The sequence below is a fragment of the Dryobates pubescens genome, chromosome 11, assembly GCF_014839835.1.
Source record: "Dryobates pubescens isolate bDryPub1 chromosome 11, bDryPub1.pri, whole genome shotgun sequence".
Classification (NCBI taxonomy): Eukaryota; Metazoa; Chordata; class Aves; order Piciformes; family Picidae; genus Dryobates; species Dryobates pubescens.
This window is the reverse complement of record NC_071622.1, coordinates 8343307-8363808: the sequence shown is the minus strand read 5'-3', so window position 1 is coordinate 8363808 and position 20502 is coordinate 8343307. Positions and strand designations below refer to the sequence as shown.

General features: G+C 53.2%; 2 protein-coding genes across 4 annotated transcripts in view; both read left to right on the top strand.

The window, feature by feature from the left end:
• The first annotated feature begins 2556 nt into the window (after positions 1 to 2556).
• On the top strand, positions 2557 to 8493 carry LOC104301617 (KLF transcription factor 17). 3 transcript variants are annotated; one of them, XM_054165486.1, is made up of 4 exons: positions 2557 to 2774; positions 3025 to 4021; positions 4853 to 5075; positions 7714 to 8492. In XM_054165486.1, the coding sequence occupies exons 1-3, from the start codon at positions 2682 to 2684 to the stop codon at positions 5026 to 5028; spliced, it is 1266 nt and encodes a 421-aa protein (XP_054021461.1). In that variant the 5' UTR covers positions 2557 to 2681; the 3' UTR covers positions 5029 to 5075; positions 7714 to 8492. The 3 variants fall into 3 exon arrangements, with proteins under 3 accessions (XP_054021461.1, XP_054021462.1, XP_054021460.1); XM_054165487.1 differs by lacking the exon at positions 4853 to 5075 and having other exon boundaries at positions 7714 to 8493; XM_054165485.1 differs by lacking the exon at positions 7714 to 8492 and having other exon boundaries at positions 4853 to 6246.
• Positions 8494 to 12984: 4491 nt separating this feature from the next.
• DMAP1 (DNA methyltransferase 1 associated protein 1) overlaps positions 12985 to 20502 on the top strand; it is a 34998-nt gene continuing 27480 nt past the window's right edge. Inside the window, exons 1-4 of the mRNA XM_054165197.1 lie at positions 12985 to 13229; positions 13500 to 13656; positions 16884 to 16975; positions 17580 to 17775. Of these exons, the coding sequence (XP_054021172.1) occupies positions 13555 to 13656; positions 16884 to 16975; positions 17580 to 17775 (390 nt within the window). The 5' untranslated portion in view covers positions 12985 to 13229; positions 13500 to 13554. The remainder of the gene's footprint in view (positions 13230 to 13499; positions 13657 to 16883; positions 16976 to 17579; positions 17776 to 20502) is intronic.

Genomic DNA, 20502 nt, shown 5'->3' with positions numbered 1-20502 from the left:
CCCCCCCTGCCCACTCCACTCATGCTGTGTACCACGAGAAGAGTGCCATGGCATTGTGGCAGTGTTAGCAGGGCTGCCAGTGCTCTAGGCTTGATGGAGCCAACTCCATCACACCACCAAGCTGGGCATGACACACTCCTCTGCTATCAAGAGCAGGGATAACCATTAACCCTTTCATCTTCAGCCACTGCCTGGGCAGGCAGCCCTTCCCACCCTCTGTTTGCTCTCCTGCTGGGCCGTTGTTTGATCTCCTGGGATGCCAGCAACTTTACAGCCTGCTGTAGTGGCGCAGGAGATAATCCACGTTTCCTAAACGGGCTTCTGTCAACAGCGGGTTGTGTGCACACCGTCTGCTCCCACTCATCTCACTCTTGGCTCAGAGGAGATTCTCATGGCTGAGGGGCTGGCAGAGCTGTTGCAGGGACCTCTCCTTGCCCAATCCACTGATCACAGTGGGCAAACCCCTCCCATGCTGCCCTCCTCAGCTCCCCGTACGCTCAGTGCTGGCAGCGCTTGTGTTGGTGAGGTGCTTGGCATGGTGCCACTTCTCTCCACCCTTGCCCTCCCACCATAGCATCAGTAATAAGTTCCCGGGGAATATCCCACATTTGCAACAAATATTGGCTGTAAAAACGAACCTGATCTGCTGGCAACGCCTCTCTTAAAACAAGCCAGCACTGTATGGGTGCGGAGGCCAAAACTGCCTGGAAAAGGGGAAAACCAAGTGGAATTATTGCTTGTCTCCTGTGGCATCTGCTCTCACTTATCTATACAAATTTGGAGCAGGAACTGCCTCAATATTAATTATTATTTGGCTAAGAAACAAATAATAGGATTAACCAGTGACTTAAATAAGCTATTCTGGGGGGCAGGCTAAAAAAGGATTTTGAGTGATGCCCACACGCTTCTTTGTCGCTTTGAAGGCGAATTTGTCCGAGGAAGGACTTTTACAGCCCATATCTTTTTACCTGCTGGGTGGCATTCTAATAAACCTGCTCCCTTGCTGGCACATGGGGCTCAGGCAGCGACCCAGTATGTGCTCTGGAAACCAGGGCAGGGATTCTTGGTAAAAGGGGGAAGATTTGAATCGTTGTTGTTCCACTGGATTACTGAAATAATTTATTGCAATGCTCCACCCTTATAATTAAAGCGCGGTGATGAAAGCAACTGGTAGAGTAGCTTTGAATCCAGAAGCTCTGTGTGTGTGTGTGTGTCTCTCTCTGTGTGTGTACCTCACCTTTGGTGTTTATATTTGTGTGTTTTTTTTTTTTAATCAACTCCTTGCTTCTGAATAGCACAAGCAGCAGCCCCAGTTCTTAGAAAGGTATCTGAGGATGGAAAGCCCCAGAAAGCAGGGAGACAGGCTGCAGGAGATAAGGGCCATTGCTTCTTGACAAGCACAACAGTAGCAAGGCCATTCCTGGTACTGGCTGGATCGGGGCCAAGAAGACAGGGTCTTTCTGTGAGCTGGACACAGTAGCAGAGAGTCCCTGGGGAGGCCTGCTCAGAGCCCTGGGACCCTGTGTGGTGTTTATGCTCACCAGCAAGGACTAGGGTACCTGAGTGTCTCCTGTGAGGTGGGACATCCCAGTCCTCTTACGCCCCAGCCCTCTTATGCCCTGGGCATGGAAAGCCCGTGGACAGCACTGTCCTGAAGATTGTGGGGCAGACAGGGTCAGTCAGCCCGTGCCTACCGTGGTAGGGCGGTCAGAGGCTTGGCTATGGCACCAGTCCTGCGGCAGGGCAGACAAACGTCCTGCAGGGGCTGTGGGGCGAGATGAGGAGATGCAGGCAGGGTGCCAGCCCCCCGGCAGGGTCTGCCGGGCAGTTATCTCTGCTCACACACGCACTCTGCGTGCAGCCAGATGGGAGCTGGTGTGCTCTGAGCTGCTGATTGCTTCACCGACAGCACCGGCACGGGGGAGACGTGGCCTCACGGGTGCTGCTACATGAAACAAGTGGTGTGGGGGCACCAGGGCTCAGCCACCCCAGCCTAGCACCTTGGGTGATAATGGTCTCTCGTGATGACATCTTTGCTTGCTGATGCACTTGGTGTCCCTCATGGCAAGCACTGTGCCCGATGCTCTCATCTTTATCACCAGACCTGACCTCCCCAGCACGCTGCCACGCAACACGGTCGTTTCCCCGGCCCCACTCGGGACAGGGTACCAAAGGACCTGCATTTACGACCTATACTCCACTTACTTCCCCACTCTCAGTGTGGGGCAAGGCATCAGGACAACACTGCCTCACTCACATCGTGGGGACAGAAGGGCAGGGGGGACCCCTGGCTTTGCGATCCACACCAGTACCCCTTCCCCTTTCTCCCGCTGTCCGTCATGGAGCAATGGTCCTCTGACCCGGGCCAGCGGTGCAGCAGGCAGGCGAGCAGCGGAACGTCGTCGGGGCAGAGACGGCCGCCGACCCCCGCCCGTCGGGGCAGCCCCACGGGAGGGGGAGTGGCTCGGGAGACAGGAAAGCCAATGGGAGGCGGCGGCGGTGAGTATCAATGTCGGCCGGGCCAATGGGGGCGCAGCCATGCTGTTAACAGCTTAGGAGCGCGGGGCGGCGCAGAGCAGCGCTGCCGCCGCGGGGAGCGGAGCGGAGCGGAGCCGGGCTGGGCTCCGCGCACCGTGCTCCCCCCAGCTCGCCCCGGTCCCGCTTCCCCCTCCCGGCCCGCCATGGCGGCGGCCGTGGACGAGAGCACCCTGCCTTCCATTTCCACTTTTGCCAACCTGCTGCCGCTGGAAGAGCGACCCGCCGATATGCTCCACGTAAGCACTGGGCAACCGGGAAGGGAGGGAGGGCGGCAAAGGGGGGTGGCGGTTCGAGGCAGAGCGTCCCAGGTTGAGGCTCAGCCCGGCTGTTGGGGGCGGGCCCCCTCCCGCCGTCGGAGGGCGCAGCCGAAGAGGCGCGGACCCGTCGGACGGGTTGGGGGGAGCCACCGCCCCGAACAGGAGGCACGAAGCGCGGTGCCCGAGCTGCAGGCTCCCCTGCCGGTCCTGACGCCCCTCTTCCCCGCAGAGGATGCTGCAGCAGGACGGCGCTGCCGACGGCGCTGCCACCGCCGCTGTCAAGCGGGAGGAGGACGACTTGGGCAAGTTCGTAGACTTGGACTTCATTCTGGCACACACTAGCAGCGGCGGGCAAGGGCCGCCCGCACCCGGTTCCAACTACCCCTTGCCCGAAACCCCCGAGAGTTGTGGCACCACCTACGACAGCGACGGCTCCTACCCTACGCCGGGCAAGTTCCCGGCGCCTTACCCTGAGGGTCAGGGCCACAGCTACGTGGCTGAGCTGCTCACCCCGGACCTGCCGGGCCACTGCGACCTGCAACGGAGGGAGTACACAGAGCTGCGGGTGCCCGGCGGGCCCCCTCCGCACCACCCACCCCATCACCACCCGCCCCTGCACCCGGCCCTGGCCCGCCCGCTGCCCCTGGACGCCGCGCAGCCTTTTGGGCTCCGCATCAAGAAGGAGCAGCCGGAGGAGCGCGCCTGCATGCTGGGGCTGCCCACTGCCGAATATCTGGGGCCGAGCGGCGGAGAGCACAAGCCACGCATGGCACCGGGTCCTGGGCCGGGACCGGTTCCGGGGCCACCACTGCCCTACCCGGGCTTTGCCCACGGTCGCCTAGGGCCCCCCGAGGAACCACTGCCCGGTGCTGACCCCCACCTCCTGGCCGACCTGCCGCCCCATTACGCTGTGGCCCCGCACCGCTACGCGCCCCACTTCGCCCCGCAACCGCCGCAGTTTCATGGACACTTCAGTGTTTTTAGGGAGCCCCTGAAGGGGCCGGGCCCGGGCCCGGCGGGGCTACCCGGGCTGCTGGTCACGCCGCCCAACTCCCCGGTGCTGGAGTACTTCCCAGCGGGGGCCGCCCCCGAGGACTGCAAGCCCAAGCGCGGCCGCCGCTCGTGGGCGCGCAAGCGGACCGCCACGCACAACTGTGAATACCCGGGCTGCGGCAAGACCTACACCAAGAGCTCCCACCTCAAGGCGCACATGCGGACCCACACTGGTAAGGGCGCGCCGAGGGGATGCGCGGAGGGTACAGGGACGCGCCGTGACACCCGCGAGCCTGCTCTGGCGTGGCTCCTGGGCTTGCGGAGGGGCACCTGGCATGCATGGAGAAGTCACCTCCGCGATTAGGAGGTGCATGGGGGAAGTCCCTTATGTTGGGGGTGGGTGGGGACACCCGGAAAGACCCTACAGCCAGCGCGGGGCTGCACTTCTGCGTGTGGGGCAGGTTGCTAGTGCGGATGTCCCCGGAGCGCTCAGAAGGACCGCGGTGGCAGCGTCGGGCAGGGGGACACGGGGAGTAAAGCATACAGCGGGGCCATACGCCATGATACTCTGCCCCGCCTCGAGGTCCAGGGGTGCCTGAAGGGGCAATATGTGGGGGCACGTGGAGAAGCCGCTCAGCTGGGCTTGGGGTGAACGGAGTGGGGATACGGACTGGGGGTATATGGTGAGCGCCCCGTCAGAACTAGAAAAGGCACGTGGTGCGGCACAACGACAGGGAGGGACGGGGGAGCACCCACAGTTTGAAGTGGAGCAAGGGCATATAAAGGAGAGCTTCAGTGGGGCAAGGGTGCCCAGAGCAGGAGCCCAATACAGGGCACATGGGACAGTGGAGCAGATGGGGGAGGGCAGGGAGACGGGGACAAAAGGAAAGGTAGGGCAGGCAGAGGTGTGCAGGGGATGAGCACACAACAGCTCTCTCTTCTCCTAAGGGTGGTAGGCAGGGATCTTTACGAAAAAGGGAGTGCTGGGCAGGGGAACACCCAGGGTGAAGGCACAAGAAGGATGGGGGATCTTCAAGCCCACTGACACTCCCTCTCCTCTGCAGGTGAGAAGCCCTACCACTGCACCTGGGAAGGCTGTGGCTGGAAATTTGCTCGCTCTGATGAGCTGACCCGCCACTACCGCAAGCACACAGGGCACCGGCCCTTCCAGTGCCACCTCTGCGAGCGGGCTTTCTCCCGCTCCGACCACCTCGCCCTCCATATGAAGCGGCACATGTGAGCGGTGGGCCGCGGCCAGAATTGGTGTCCCCGGAGCCAGCTCATGATGTAAATAGCGTTGCGGCACTGGGGAAGCAGCCCGGCTGCCCAGCCCTCTCCGCTTGTAGCTGATAACTACTTTTCTCCTCCTGTCCTTGCTGTGAGAGCTGGCCCCAGCCGAGTGGTGGGAAAGGGCTTCTTTGGGGTGTAGATGGGGAGCAAAGCTGCAAGAAGTGCCTTCACCCCCTGCCCCGGTGTCACCACTCAGCTACCTGTGCCTGAGGAGTCCCCCCCCACCTCCACCAGCCAGGCATCTGGTGAATGGAGGGGGTGGGGTGGGCAGTGGAGGTGCTGGTGCAGCAGGGATCTGACCGCAGAGTTCCTGGCTTGTATTTGGCATCAGCTTAATCTTTTCACCACAAATCCTGGCAGTTCCCTGGCTCCAGGAGCTGTGGTGGCTGACTCTGGCCAGGTTTTGGCACCGGGAAATGGATTGCTGGTCATCTTGGTTGTGGCCATCAGAACAAACTTCCCAACCCAAAAGCCCCAGGTGGATGGGGCAAGGGCGGGACTTGATTGTAGCTAGTGGCTATAAAGGTTCGCAGGGGTTGGCAGTACTGCTCACCCTGCACAGGGAGTGGGAATGATCCTGCTGCCAGCCTGGGACCCTGCTGGACAGTCCAGTCCTGGCCATTCCCACAGTTTTTTTCCTAGGGAGCCTAAAATGGCACTCTTGGCTCTCATCTGCTTTTGTTGGTTTTGTTCTTCCCCTCAGGATGACACCAGGTACTGCTGCAGCTGCCTTCCCCATGCTGCTTTTTAATTTAGTGTGTAAAAGGACAGTGAGTCCAGCTATGAATGCCCAGGTCTCTGCTATACTTGAAACTTTTGTAGAGGGGGGGGAGGGGGAGAGAAAGAAAAGAAAAGAAAACTCAAAAGAAAATGAGTCTTTTTATGTGCAGCTTCTGCAAAGCAAGTTGTAAATTAAACAAAGCAGTAATATATAATGTTTCTGGGTTTTTTTTTAATATATATTTTTCTTCCAGCTGGGAACACAGATGAGTCTCGGCTTTGGGAAGTGCACTGTTCCCGTCTGTGTATATTGTTAATTAACATTTCTCTGCTTGGGCACGTTAGGTCTCTTGCACTCTGAAATGTTACTTTTCTTTATATGCAAACTGTTGAAATATTGTGATCTGCTGTATAATAAATAAACAAGGTGTAAACATGAAAGAGCCAGAAGAGTTTACTTTAAAGCTTTCTTCTAAGAGGAGAGGGTGAGGCTGGGCTTGCTGTCAGTAAATATTTACATCGATGTTCATTTCTGCTTAAGTTAGCTGTGGAGGATCGATGGGGAACGCCCAAGCCTCGGCATCCGAGTAGCATCTCCTGTGCAACAGCTCTTGAGTCACCCCACTTCCCCGTGCCTCAGTTTCCCTAATCTGTAGATGGGGCAATTATGGTTCTGGGATGGCGTGACTGGTCCCGCGGTGAGTCATCCCTGAGGGGAACGGCAGCCGAAACTCTACCTGCAGCCTCACTGGTCCTAGCTTCCTAGGCAGCCCTGTCATGCTGTCACTCGCAGCAGGAGCTCTATGGCACCTGCCTTGTGGTCACAACTTGGAGGTCTGTGGCAGCCTCCTGTTCTATTCCTGCTGTTGTCCTCGGAGTGGCCCAGCAGTTTGGTGGGGTTCAGGTGCTGAGGCTTCCCTGTGTTAATAGGTGTGACTCAGCACAAGCGTGCTGGCAGGTCCTGAGCTCAGCAAGCAGGTCTGGCTCTATCCCTCCCTCCCACGGCTGATTACCCGTGATGCACGCATCCCTCTGAAGGCTGGGGCTTGTCTGGACCTGACACCTTGCTGGCAGTGCAGGGAGCCTGCTGTACAGCCTGTGTGGTGTCCTGGCCCAGAGTGGTGCTGGTGGTGGCTTCCTTCTCCTGTGCTCACTTCCATAGCCCCTGGTGCCTGGCCTGGGCTGGGAGATGCCCTGGGGCTCCTTGCCTTGTAAATTGAAATAGGATGAGCTGCGCTGCCAGGACAGGCAGGGCTGATCCCACTCCTTCCCTGTTTCCTACTTGCATTTGTGGAGAGTTAAGCTGGAAAAAGATGGGAACAGAAAAGTGGGGCTGATGACCCCTTGAGGGGTAGCCAGTGTTTTGGGGATGGACTCCATACCCTGGGCCCAGCGCACCTAGCCTTGGGGTCTGCCCTGAGCAGGTACGAAAGTGTGGGTGTCTCCAGGCAGGGTGGCAGCATACTGGGATGTTGTGTTGTGCCTGTGGGCCTGGGCATGGTACTGCATCCGCAGGTGTCACAGATCCACTAGGCTCAATCACTTGTCCTTTCCATAGCTGCCTCCACCCTGCACTTGCCCCAGTTTCTGAGAAGTGCCTGTGTGTGGGTGACTATGCTGGGACACAGGTGACCTCTATGATAGGGTATGGAGGGTGTCTTGTTCCTGGGACCCCCAGTACCCATGGGCAGGTGCCCAATGCTGGCAGGGTAACCAGAGCAAAACTGCTGCCTCTTCCCCAGAGACTCGTTCAGAACGTCACATAGAGGGAGAGGGAAAGGTGTGGGCTGTTTGAATTAGCGATGAGTCAGGCTGGCAAAGCCAGATGGGGAGAGAGTGCGTGCCTGCGTGTTTGTGTGCATATAAGTAATCTCTGGCTTTGTGTTTTTATTATGATTATTATTTTTATTTCCAGGGGAACGATGAATTTCTCCAACCATCCTGTCCCACTGGAAAGGCTGGCTCTGCTGTCCTGTCCTCCCTAAGCATCCTGGGAGCTGGGGTGACGGTCCGCGGCTGTTTTGAGGTTCAGCTCTGAGCTCAGAGCACAAACCAGTTCTTCCTCACCTTTCATCATCGCTGCACCAGGGCGGGAGCAAGGTCCAGCTCTGCTGCTGTTGCTGCTGCCTTACATGGAGGCAAGAGCAGGGGAAGGTGCTTTGGCTCCTTTTCTGGGCAGAGTTGCTCTGGGTTTGCTTCCCCGGGCACTCCTTTGGGCACATGATGAGGCATGGCCGTTGGTTGGACTGGCATGGCTGGGAACCTCACCTGAGTGAAGAACAGCTGTAGTGGAAAAGGCAATTACAGTTAATTTGTTGTTAATAAAAACCACCCTCTTCCAATTGCCTGAGCCAAGACACACTGGAGGAGGGAGCCCAGTCCTGTCCTCAGCAAAACCTGCCCTGCAAAGCCATGAGGGTAGCAAGAAAACACCTTTGGCAGCACTGAGGAAGGCAGGGCTGAGGTGCAACCCCTGCTTGTGGTTTGTGTCAGCTGGAAAGCCCTTTGCCTCAGCCTAGCAGGAGTATATGGGGACCCAAAATGTGCTAATCAACTGGGTGGGATGGTGCTTTGCAGGAGACATGGCACTAGTAGTGTGTCCAGGGTGGTGGCTGTGCTGAAGAAAGGGGTTGCTCTGAAGAAGCCAGACTGGTGTCTGAAGAGCTGATTTACCCGTGTACAAACCCTGGGTCTCTGGCTGTCAGCCTGGGGTAAGTCCTGGTGTTCCAGATCACATATTGGCTTGCTGCAGGGATGGTGTGGAAGGAAAGCTAGCTGGCAAGTGCTCACACCACTGTGACCACACCAAGGCTGTGCAGATGCCTTTCTTGGCCGTATCTCCCCACTACTTGCCTGGCCTTTCTTTCTCCCCTTGGTTGCCTTCTGGCAAAAAGGCCTCCAGGAGCTCTTGTGGTGGGTGATGCTGTAAATCTAGTGCAGCCCCATGGCTTAAGGGTGCAGCCAAAGCATCACAGCATGGAGTCAAGCAGGGAAGGGAAGGGAAGGGAAGGGAAGGGAAGGGAAGGGAAGGGAAGGGAAGGGAAGGGAAGGGAAGGGAAGGGAAGGGAAGGGAAGGGAAGGGAAGGGAAGGGAAGGGAAGGGAAGGGAAGGGAAGGGAAGGGAAGGGAAGGGAAGGGAAGGGAAGGGAAGGGAAGGGAAGGGAAGGGAAGGGAAGGGAAGGGAAGGGAAGGGAAGAAGCAAGGCATGGAGAAACACCTCCTAACAGAGGGGTGAGTCACGGCCACAGCATGGCCTGGCACCATGCAGTCACCTGCCAGCAGGAGCAAGGCCTTGGGGGTTTCATAGCTGGAGTGGAGGTGAAATTGCAGCTTGACCAGGTTTCTGTCTTCTGGAGATAACCCATCTCATGAGGTTCCCTCATGCTGCAGCCAACAGGCCCCATGGAGCTGTCCCAGGGTTGTTAGGCTGTGGGGAGAAAGGGGGATGCAGGTCTGGGAGGGCTCCTTGCCCAGGGCTTGACCATGGGATTGCTGCAGTCCACGGGGACAGCACAGAACTGGGGAGGAAATGAGGGTGCTGGAGGTGGGAGAGACAGTTTAGGGGGGCTAAAAGGCGCTGACACAGATCCTTCCTTGCCAGAATGTGAGGTGGGAGTTTTAGTTTTCAGGGCCAAGGTGTCCCTGGTGAAGCACTACAAGGGCTGGTATCCCCAGTCCTGGTGAAACAGTGGGAAGTGTCCCATCCATGGCACAAAGGGAAGGTCAAGCGGCCTGCCCCCCCATGTCTGCCTCTTGGGGTGGGCCAGGCGCCATGATAACGGGGCTGTGGCTGTCACCGCACCCTTAGGAAACATTTGGCTTTAGGCACCTGAACCCATGGGGAAGCGATAACTCCCCAGCTAGCTTGCCATGCCTGGACCCACACCTGGTCCTATCATGCCTTAGTCACACACTGAGAGTTTTTCCACTGCTGGGCCCCAGATAACCTCTTCCCACCCCACTGGCCCCAGTGTTTGCACTTGTCCTCCTCCGCTGGTGCCAGGCCGGGAGACACACACGCCTTGAGCCCCAAGCTGGAGGGACACACATCTCTGGCCTGGGTCCACCTTTGGCCACGCTTGGCAGCCAGAGCACAGGCAGAAGGCATGATGTGCATCCTTCCTCCAGGACTCTGGGGTGGCTGGGCAGCTGGCCTGGAGGAGGCAGGCACTACCTTCCTGCCAGGGCTAAATGTCGGGGGACACCCCTCTCCCAGTTATCAGGTGACAATAAGGTCATCCAGGCTTGGCACTTTGTGCCTCCAGGACAGCAGGAGGTGAATGATGGGGTTGCAGTGACAGGACAGTGTCGTGTTCCCCCATGCCAGCTCCCCAGAGCACAGAAGTACAGAGCTATCCAGCAGTGCTGTCTTTCCCTGACCCGCTGCATTTCCCTGGGCTTGCCCTGACAAGGCACAACCCTGGTGGTCCAGGGAGATGACAGAACTGGGCACATGACCCTATGCAGGGCTCTCAAGGATGGCCCAAGTCTGTGCAGGCTGACCAAGGTCTCCAGCTGTGCCCATTTGCTCTTTGAAGGCTATGTGAGATCTGGGATGCAGCAGCTTCCAGCCAGTAACATCTCTGGGTCCCTCTGAAAGCAAGTGCTGTTTGCTCCAGCACTGATCAGATTAGCAGAAGCACCCAGATAATCAGGTCCACACATCTGCTGGGGTGAAGCCCTGCAGTGATCCCCAGGCTCAGAGAAGTGTGGAAGAGGTGGTCTGTGAATGATGCAGCCCAGCTGCCAACAACCTCCACTTTTCACAGGGTTAAGAAGCTGCTGCCCTGGGGAGAGGAGCTCAAAATACACTGCAGCTTTAGCTTGTTGAGGAGGAGTGAATTGATCAGCCTGCACTGGGGCAGGTCAGGACAGGCCTAAAAGTGGGAGATACAATCAAAACCCAAGGACACCAAGTGGCCACCTGTCTCTGGATTTTATTTTGGGACTGCTTGTTTTTTCTATAAATGATGTTTATCAGTGTGAACAGACCGTGAATGACCTGCCAGTGAGGGGCAAAAAGGGAGCTCATCTTTCTCTGCTCTTACGAAGCTTTTCCTAGTGCAGCAGCTCCAGGCTTGCCAGGCTGGCAGAGCAAGGGAGAGACTGCAAAGGCAGAGGAAGGCAGCACTGGGAGAGCCCCGTCTCCCTCTGCAGATCCACCTTGAGGGGACCATGGAGTCCACTTTGAGGATAGCTGAAGAGCCTAGAGCAAAGGGGCAGGACAGGAGAAACGTTGAAGAAGGACATTGAAACACTTGAACGTGTCCAGAGAAGGGCAACAAGGCTGGGGAGAGGCCTTGAGCACAAGCCCTACGAGGAGAGGCTGAGGGAGCTGGGATTGTTTAGCCTGGAGAAGAGAAGGATCAGGGGTGACCTCATTGCTCTCTACAACTACCTGAAAGGTGGTTATAGACAGGAAGGGGTTGGTCTCTTCTCCCAGGCAACCAGCACCAGAACAAGGGGACACAGTCTCAAGATGGGCCAGGGGAGGTTTAGACTCGAGGTGAGGAAAAAGTTCTTCACTGAGCGAGTTGTTCGTCATTGGAATGGGCTGCCCAGGGAGGTGGTGGAGTCACCGTCCCTGGAGTTGTTCAAGGGGAGATTGGACGTGGCACTTGGTGCCATGGTCTAGTCGTGAGGTCTGTTGAGACAGGTTGGACTCGATGATCCTTGGGGTCTCTTCCAACCTTAGTTGTACTGTGATACTGTTGGGATCAGCTTTGTCCTTGAGGAAGGAAGGGACAGGATGCTAAAAGTTGTCCTTGGAAGTATGGGAGGGGGCAGAAAAGAGCTTAAATGATTCCTGGGAATAATAGATGTCGCTCTGGGGGTGTTGCCAGTTCCTGTTGGGACACAGTGGCACTTGCTGAGCACTGGTGTGGAGGCGATGTGCTAGTTACTGTGGAAAGGAATTGCTAGCGGGATGGGGCCAGCAGTAAGTTGAGCACAGCCTGGCTGGCATTGAGGGGCTGAGTGCATCACCCTGGCGCAGTGAGGTTTGGCTTATTTGGGGCTGCTGCATAGGACAGCAGATCACTCAGAGACACCCCAACTCCCAGGCTATCTGGGGTGGCTGTCAGATACCCGTGGACTTTTGTGTCCTCAATTGAAACCTTCTGCTTCAGACAAACCTCTGCCAGACAGCCTTACTCCTGCCTCAATGCAGCAGGAAGGTGATTTCTCAATGGCCCTCCTGGGTCCACGCTGCTGTTTCCTTCCCCTTCCCTGCTTCCCCTTTCTTTTCCTCCTGCAGGGAAGAGCAGGAAGGACAGTCCTGTTAACAAGGCTTTCACTCCTTGCTGCCTGTGGCTTCAGGTAAACGCTGCAGTTCTGGAGTGCATTGGGAGGGTTTTCTTGCCAACTGTGAAGGTGAGGAGTATACTCTGTAAAATGAAGCCAGGACAGGCAGCCTGAACGTGCCACATGGTTCAGTGCCTGCCTGGCTGGCAGCCACCTGGCACGGCTGGCTTGCCACTGGTGAGACTGACACAGGCTGGCGTGGAGAGCAGCAGGGTGTGACAGCCATGAATGAGTGTCTCAGGATTCAGCATGGAGTTGGGAAAACTCCTTATGAGCTCTACTGGAAACTGGGGAGGTCGGGTCAGCTGCAAGAGCCTTGGGACCCAGTGAGGAGACACAAAATCCTCTCCTGATCCCTGCGGGGAACTGGGCTCAACACCAAGACCCCCAGGAAAACAAGGCACTGTGCCAGCCTGCTTTCTGCCATCGTGCTTGGTGGGCACTAGGATTGGGGTGGCCTGTCCCTGCTCTGTTTCACAGCGCTGGTGTCTACGGCCGAGGCAAGAGTGTAACAGATTCTCACCAAGACCCCGGGAGAATGGGTACCCCTTGGCTTGTCACCTCGGGCAACTGAGGGGCGAGGGTGGGAGCACACGCGAAGGCTCTTGCTCCCGCACACGGGGACACCCGCGGGCCGGCTCGGGAACACCGGTGGTGCCCGGGCCCAGTACAGCTGTACCGCCACCTCCTGGCACAGGAGGATGCCTCGCCTGCAGCGGGCTCTCCACTCGAGCCGGGGAAGAGGTTCGTCAGCCACGAGCGGGGCCGGGCGCTGCCGCCGAGCCGCTGACGAAGCAGCTCCAGGGCTGCCGGGCCCGCTGCGGCCGCGACCTGCCGAGAGCAGGAGGCGCGAACCCGCACTTCGTACTCCCCACCAACCCCCCCACTCGGTACGACCCCGAAAGGGCTCCGGGCACTTCCGGGCACGGCTCGGAGGGAGCGGAAATGGCGCTGCCCGGGACGCTGTGTTGGTTGGACTGTCCCGGTGGCTGCGAAGCCGGCGCCGCTGGGTGAGCGCGGGAGTGGTTCGGCTTGGGTCTTCTGTGGCCTCGCCGTGCCGCCTCGTCCTGGCTGTCTTCCCGCGGACTTTCCCGAACTCCGTCGTGAGGCTCCGGGCCGCGGGTTCGGCGTACGTAGCCCCCGGACCGGCTGGGTACAAGGCCGCGTTGCTGGGCCTGAGGGGGGATGGGGAGGCGGCTAAGAGTGTGTGTGTGTGTCCGTGGATACACGTCTGTGTGTATGTGTATGTACGCATGTGCGTGTTTGTGTGCATATGTATATGTGTGTATGTGTGCACGTGTGTGTGTATATATACACATGTGCGTGTATGTGTGTATGGGACAGCACCCACAGGAGGTGCACGTTAACCCCGGTCCCTCGGTTTCCCTCCCTTCTCTAGAGCTGGAGTGGACTAACAGGAGAGCGGCGGAGAAAGCCGGCAGGAAGGCAGAGAGATGGCGACGGGCGCGGATGTGCGGGACATCCTGGAACTGGGAGGAGTAGAGTCAGAGAACACAGGCACCATCAACAAAAAGGATATCATCAACTCGGATAAGGTGAGTGCATTGCTCTAAGGGTCTGCTGCTGCGTTTCTAGGCACTGCATGACCTCGTGTGTGGTATCTAGGGTGAATATCGCAAAAAAAGAGATGGCATAAAGCGTGTTCCCACCATAGTTTGTTTATTTTTGATCTTTGTAGGAGTATCTGGAAATGCCTGGAGTTGCCCACTCCAGGGTTCCTGGTGCTTGTTCTCTGTTACGGCATCTGGGGTGGTGTTTAAGCTGGGGCTTTTTAAGTGGTGTTCTGGTGAACTGGGCTTCTGCCCGGGATATTTTCAGCTGCCTCTAAAATTCCCATTTTGTATAGAAAGTATGAAGTGTGCCTAGTTCCCAAGCAGGTAGAAATAATATAGCAAAGTCAGTTTTTAGGCTGACTTAATTGAACAAACCATGGGAGCAGTCCCTGTGTGGGGAAGGTGTGTGGCTGGGGTTTGGGAGAACTGGAGTGTGTTGCCTGTGGGAATGTGGACAAGTTGGTAAGCTCTGTTAAGGACATACTGCATCATGCTATGCTCTGTGTGGTGGTATGCCACAGTATGTTGTTGCCTTCTGCACTTCAGTTTTGGGCAAGATCTTGGCTGTCCCATGCTTTGCAAGCTGTTGGGAAGGTTAGTTCGTGAGTAGTTCTGAGATGTGAAGGTGCTTGGGGGAGATGAAATGATAGAATCATTTGCATTGGAAAAGATCTTTAAGATCACCAAGTCCAACTGTTAAAACTGCCAAGTCCACCACTAAGCCGTGTTCCTCAGCACTGCATCTACATGTCTTTTAAAGACTTCCAGAGATGATGACTCAACCCCATCCCTGAGCAGCTCCTTCCAATGTGTGATAATCATTTTGGTGAAGACTTTTTTCCTGATGTCCAGTGTAGACTTTCCCTGCCACAACTTGAGGCCATTTTGTCTTGTCCTGGCACTTGTTACTTGGGAGAGGATAGTGACCCCTACCTTGCTACAACCTCATTTGAGGTAATTGGAGAGAGCAATAAGGTCTCCCCTGAGCCTCCTTTTCTCAAGGCTAAAACTGCTCTCCATATGACCTGATAGAATCCATTTCCCAGGAGCTCTCTGGCACAGAGATGGTCTGAATTGAAGTAAAGCCTTCCTGTGTATTTGTTTGGAACAAAAACCCAATGAAACAAAACCCAAACCAAAGCAAACCACCATATTCCTGAAAGTACTTCCTGCCTTTGCCTCCACTGAAACATCTCTGAAGAGAAGCACAGGCATTCCACAACTGGACAGAATGTATAATTGCTGTAATGGAAAACTGATAAGCTTCAGTTATTTAAAGGCTTAAATGTTAAAATCAGATTTATCAGCTGCACTGGGGGATCGTGTCTCTGGTGAGCAGCTTGTTGGCTGGATGCAGCCTGTGATGTTGCAACTGAATGTTTGGAGTTGCAGGTTCTTTGATTTAAATGTGTTTGTCTGTTAGCTATCAGAGAGCTGTACTGGTGGCTGTCTCTTCTTTTTGGAGCAGGGAATAAGATGGATTTCTCCTCAGATTTACTGTAATGGAAAAGGAGAGGAAGGGGAGGTACAGTGAGAGATTTTGAGAGGAGTGCAGGGCACCACTTGTGGCCATATGTGAAACACCTGAATTTCTACAAAGTACAGGAGCTAAATCAAAGATACAAGCCATTATCACATGGAGAGAGCAAAATTGCTAATAACAGTCCAGCCACTTGCTCAGGAGATAGGTCTGTTCTCAATTAGAAAAGAAACAGATTGATGTCTTTAAATCACAAGAGAACCATGAAGTACTTTCCAGTCCATTAGTGACTGAGAGTGTTAAAATAAAAATTACTAGGCATAAAAACATTTAAATCAGCAGGACCATGTAATTTGTTCTGAACTCCTAAAAGAGGTGGCTGAGCTGATCTCTGGCCTGCTGACATTAACTTCTAATAAATCTGTGAACTTTGAGGGAATTCCACAAGCCTGTGTTCAAGCAGGGTGTATGGTAACACGTGGGCGACCTCCTCGGCTGGCCTTACATTGCGTCTGGACAAAGTGATGGACATGCTAGGAGAAAGGTGTTTGATTAGGAGTGAAAAGGTATTAATACAATGAATGTCTGCCATGAAGTTTTATGGGAGTCACTTGTAGTCCAAGCTGATAGATTACTGTATTTTTAATGGGGTTTTGAATTTGCTTGACAAAGGTGGCTCTATGGATTTAATACAATTTATGATACAGTGTTAGTTTTACTACTATGAAGGGTTCTGGTTTAAAAGTTGGCAGTGATATGGTAAATACATGCTTAACAGTAGTGGTGTGGCTAGGAGCTTATTAAAATGGTACAGTTAGGCTGAATGCTCTGGGCTACTTGATAAACTTGGCCCACTTACATCAAGTGTACCTTGTTCATGTGGCTGTTCCTGTATCTACCTGAAACAAAAGCTGATTACTTTACAAGTTTATGTATGTGCTATGAGGTGGTCTGTGTCTTAGAAACCAACAGTCTGGTAATGCTTGAGGGGCCAGATTGAGACATTACTAGTATGAAGAAACTGTTAAAAAAAGATCCTTGCTGTATAAATGGGAGAGCAGAGGCAGGAATGGGGGTTCTCATATCTTGTATATTGCTTTAGGGGCCAGATTGACACATCACTAAATTCCTAGTATGAAGAAACTGTTAAAAAAGGATCCTTGCTGTATAAATGGGAGAGCAGAGGCAGGAATGGGGGTTCCCATATCTTGTATATTGTACTTTTGTAAGGGATACTGGTAGTTTTGACATAGGGCTGTGGCAAGGGTTTGATTAAAACTGGTGAATGCTGAGGTTGCTGCAGAACAAAGTGACAAAAACTAAGAAAGAAAGCAAAGACATTTTTTATTGTCTTCTCTAAAAGGTAGAGAATTCCTTCATTAAATACCTTCTAAATACATTATAATACCTTCATGTGAGGATAATGCTTGCCTAGTGGGGAAAAAAAGGCTTAGTGTACCAGCCCCTGAACACTACGACCAGATGTTCAACTTGGAATGTGAGTGTGTGTTATCAGCAGCAACAAGTGTCTGAGTACTGGTGAGTGCTATCACTGAAAGTAGACACACTTTGTCTGTCAGTGTCTTCCACCAAGACAGGCAATTTCCTGGAGAAACCCAAGGTGTCTGAAACCAGATAAAGGTGAAAACCATCACAGGGCACCAGCTTACATGGTTTGATGTTCCCTCAGGGATTGCTGCTTTTTGAATCTAAAATTCTTTTGTTTCAGAAAAAATCCAAGAAATCTTCAGAGACACTGACATTTAAGAGACCAGAGGGGATGCACCGAGAAGTTTATGCACTCCTCTACTCTGACAAAAAGTAAGAGCTTGTGGGCATCTGTGCAGGTTGTGGGCTAGCCTGGGCTTGTGGTGGCAGGGCAGCATCCTCTTGAAACCAAGCTGGCAGACTTGCTTCCTGGATTGATTCCCCATTGTGCTTTGCCCATGCCTGTGCCCTTCTCTCTTAGACAGCCATGAACGGTGTCTGTCTTCTGTCTTCTGAACTTTAGGGGTTTGCTCTGTGTAGAACATCAATTAGCTATGAGCACACCAGCCTAGTGCAGACAAGGAAGTGTTCTTACCCATCTGTATCTGGCTTTTAGTCACAACCAGGACTTGCATCTACTTTATTGCTGCAAAAAGAGTTGTGCTGCAGCCTGTTATGCATTATGTCCTTGCTTCAGAGGTCTCTTGCATGGTTTGTTTTCCACATGGTTCTATCCAAGCCCATCCATGCTCTGTATTCTGTGCTCCGATGCAGGAAGCATTGCAGTCTGGGAAGGGCAAAACCTGCAAGAAAGCTGAAACTCAGATTTTCCCACCCTGAACATTGTGGTGACAGATCCCACTCAGGCTGAAATCTCTTTGGCTTTGTCCTTGGTTGCTTTTTGCTTCTTGTCAGCCAGTGTTTTTCTCTACCACAGGGATGCACCCCCTCTGCTGCCAAGTGATACAACTCAGGGTTATCGAACAGTCAAAGCAAAACTGGGGTCCAAGAAAGTCCGGCCCTGGAAGTGGATGCCTTTCACCAATCCAGCAAGAAAGGATGGAGCGATGTTCTACCACTGGAGGAGAGCAGCAGAGGAAGGGAAGGACTACCCTTTTGCCAGGTTCAATAAAGTAAGTGGGAGCACTTTCAAACAAAAGCATATAAATAGCATCTGGAAAATACCCTCTGGCCAGCTTCTTGAATGTCCAGACAGGAAGTTCTGTCTTTCAACAAGAGAAGGCTGAGTTAGGTTTGGCAATTGCATTTCAAATTGCAACATTACTGCCTTGTGACCAAAGACTATGATGCCTCCAAATCATTCAAGCTAAGTGGGCTCAGTATGTGGTCAGAGCTTGCTGGAGACCTCTGCATTTCAGGTGTGCAGCCATTGATTTGGTAAGGAGGCGCTCTGCCATCCAACCGAGTTTCTAACCAACATCCTTCCGCTGATTACAGGCTCTGGGTAGTAAAAGATACTCAGTTCTCACCGAGACATTAAAGTCACAAGCCTTGTTATTTCGCCCAGTATGAAAAAAATTGCTTGAGCTTTGTGGCCAAAAAGCTGGCTTGCAGCCTCCTGGCCACATTCCAGCCCAGATGCCGAATTACACTGCGTTCCCTCTGAAATTGCTCCTGCGGTATCGGCGTGGGGCAGGACCCTGTTCTCTGTGTCTCATATTAAATTGTCACAATATGTTGTTGTAATCTCCTGCTGTCTTTTGTCCCAGATGTATGTGCTTTGAGTGGCTGGGGCTTTCATGTGTATGCACAAAGCAAACTACATCAAGATTTATACTTCAAAGTCAGGATCTCTTAAGTCAGGAAGGAGCAGAGTTAGGGTGCCTCCATAATGTAATTTAACCCCCTTCACGATGCAAATCTGAATGAAGGGGGGAAAAAGAACGTCAGTGCTAACATGATTCCTCAAAAGCTCTGCTTGCTTACAACTGTGCACAACATTTCAAGTTTGTAACCCAGAGAGCACCAGCTCTAACAAAGCCTGGCTTCCTGCAGAGTTAAGTGGTTGGCTGACCTTACGTATTAGAAGGCTCAGGTTCTGACTGATGCTTTTCTTCTTGCGGGGACATTGGTAAGAGCCTCCTGTGGTATCTCTTCTCTGATGTCTAGGGTGGAAGTCTGAAGCATGACTCATTTTGTCAAGGTACCTACCTAGCTGTCTGAGTGAAACTTTTGGAGTGTAATTGTCTCTGAGGCTCTACTGCTCTTAGAGTTTTTGGCTGAGTTCAACCAAGTTTATCAGAGGAGGCCATGCACGGCTGTTGTAATTATATGATTCTCATTTCCCTAACTTTATCATGTACCATGAATTGACAGACAGCAGAGCCTTCAGCAGGGCTGCAACCTTGAGATTAGTGGTACAGATCTCTGCCATCTGCACATGCACAATTACATAATATTAGGAGCAAGCTTGTGGATGCATGGTTGAGAAGGTGGAAGGCACTGATGAGGAGTTTTACAGATCTTTGCTCTGTCAGAGGAATTTTATTTCCTCTTCCAGACTCATCTCTGGGTTCCTTCTCATGTACTTGATGCTTCTGCCTCAATCTCTTGCTTTCCTTGGCATGAGCCCATTTTCCTGTGTAGCTGTGCTGTCAGTCAGTCAAACTCTATCCTGCCTCATACGTCACTGCTCAGTTGTTTTCCTTCTCTTTGTACTTCCAGTCTCCAAACCAAATCCCTTCTCTTCATTGTGAGATCCAAAATGTAAACTTAGGTTTCACAGTGTACACCGAGCCTTGATCCGGGGTGTGAAATAGGAGTATCCAAGTAGCTTCACTGGTGTCAGAGCAAAGGTCTCTCTCAGCTGATACTCTGTTTCTGGCTACCATTGGTAAAGGCTTAGAGAAAGAGCATGAGAATGGGGCAAATACAGAGCATTTTGTCCTAGCTTTTTGTGGTCTTTGGCTTAAGGATTTCTTAACTTGAAATTTGTCTTTAATAACTTGTGCTAGGTACATTCAGGGCAGAAAGCTGCTTTGTGAATATCCCATGGTAATGAGTTCTTCAGGTTAATTTTGTGTGCTGTGCAAAAGTGCTTTCTGCTGTTCATTTTAAACTGCTGCCTTGGGGTTTCTTTGGGTGCCTCTGAGATCTTGTGTTACGTGATGTATTAAACTGTCCTTACTGTGTACTGTGTTTTCCATAATTGACAGTCATGTGCTCTTCTGTGCCTTGCCTCACCCTTGTTCTTCTCAAATACCATTTCTCTTCAAATGGTGGGCTAGGAGTGGTTGTTTCACTTATGGAAGCGTGATGTGTTTGTACACTGGCTGTGTTTCTCTTTATTTCTATGGTAATTTTTACTGTTCAGTTTGCCTTCACCACTACTGAGTGTTGTGCTGATGTGTTCACTGAATTGTCTCACAGCTCCAGGATCTTTCCTGAGCAGATTCAGCTAATTTAATGCCCATCATTGTGTGAGTTTATAGTGTGAAATGCAGGACTGAGAGGAATTTTCTGGGCCATTGAATCTTCTTCTTGGCTCTTTCAGGTGCTGTACCATCCAGTCCCTTTCATAAACTGATCAAGTTCCTTTTGAAAAGCACTTGGATTTTCCTGCTCCCATGCTTTCTTGGAAAGTTGTTCCAGACTGTCTCTGCTGCATTTCTCATTTCCAGGTTAAATTTTCCGTGTTAAATTGGCATTTATTTGCAAGCCAATTTATTTGTCCTTATTTCAGTTGTTCTTTTCTTCCTGTGGATAGTCCTTTCATGCCATCCAGCATACTTGAAGCCTGCAGTCAGATTCCCTTCCAGACATCCTTTGCTAGGCTCCTTTCTCTCGCAGTCTGCTCTGGGAAGCCAAGCTCCCCATCCCATTAGTCACCCTCATTGCTC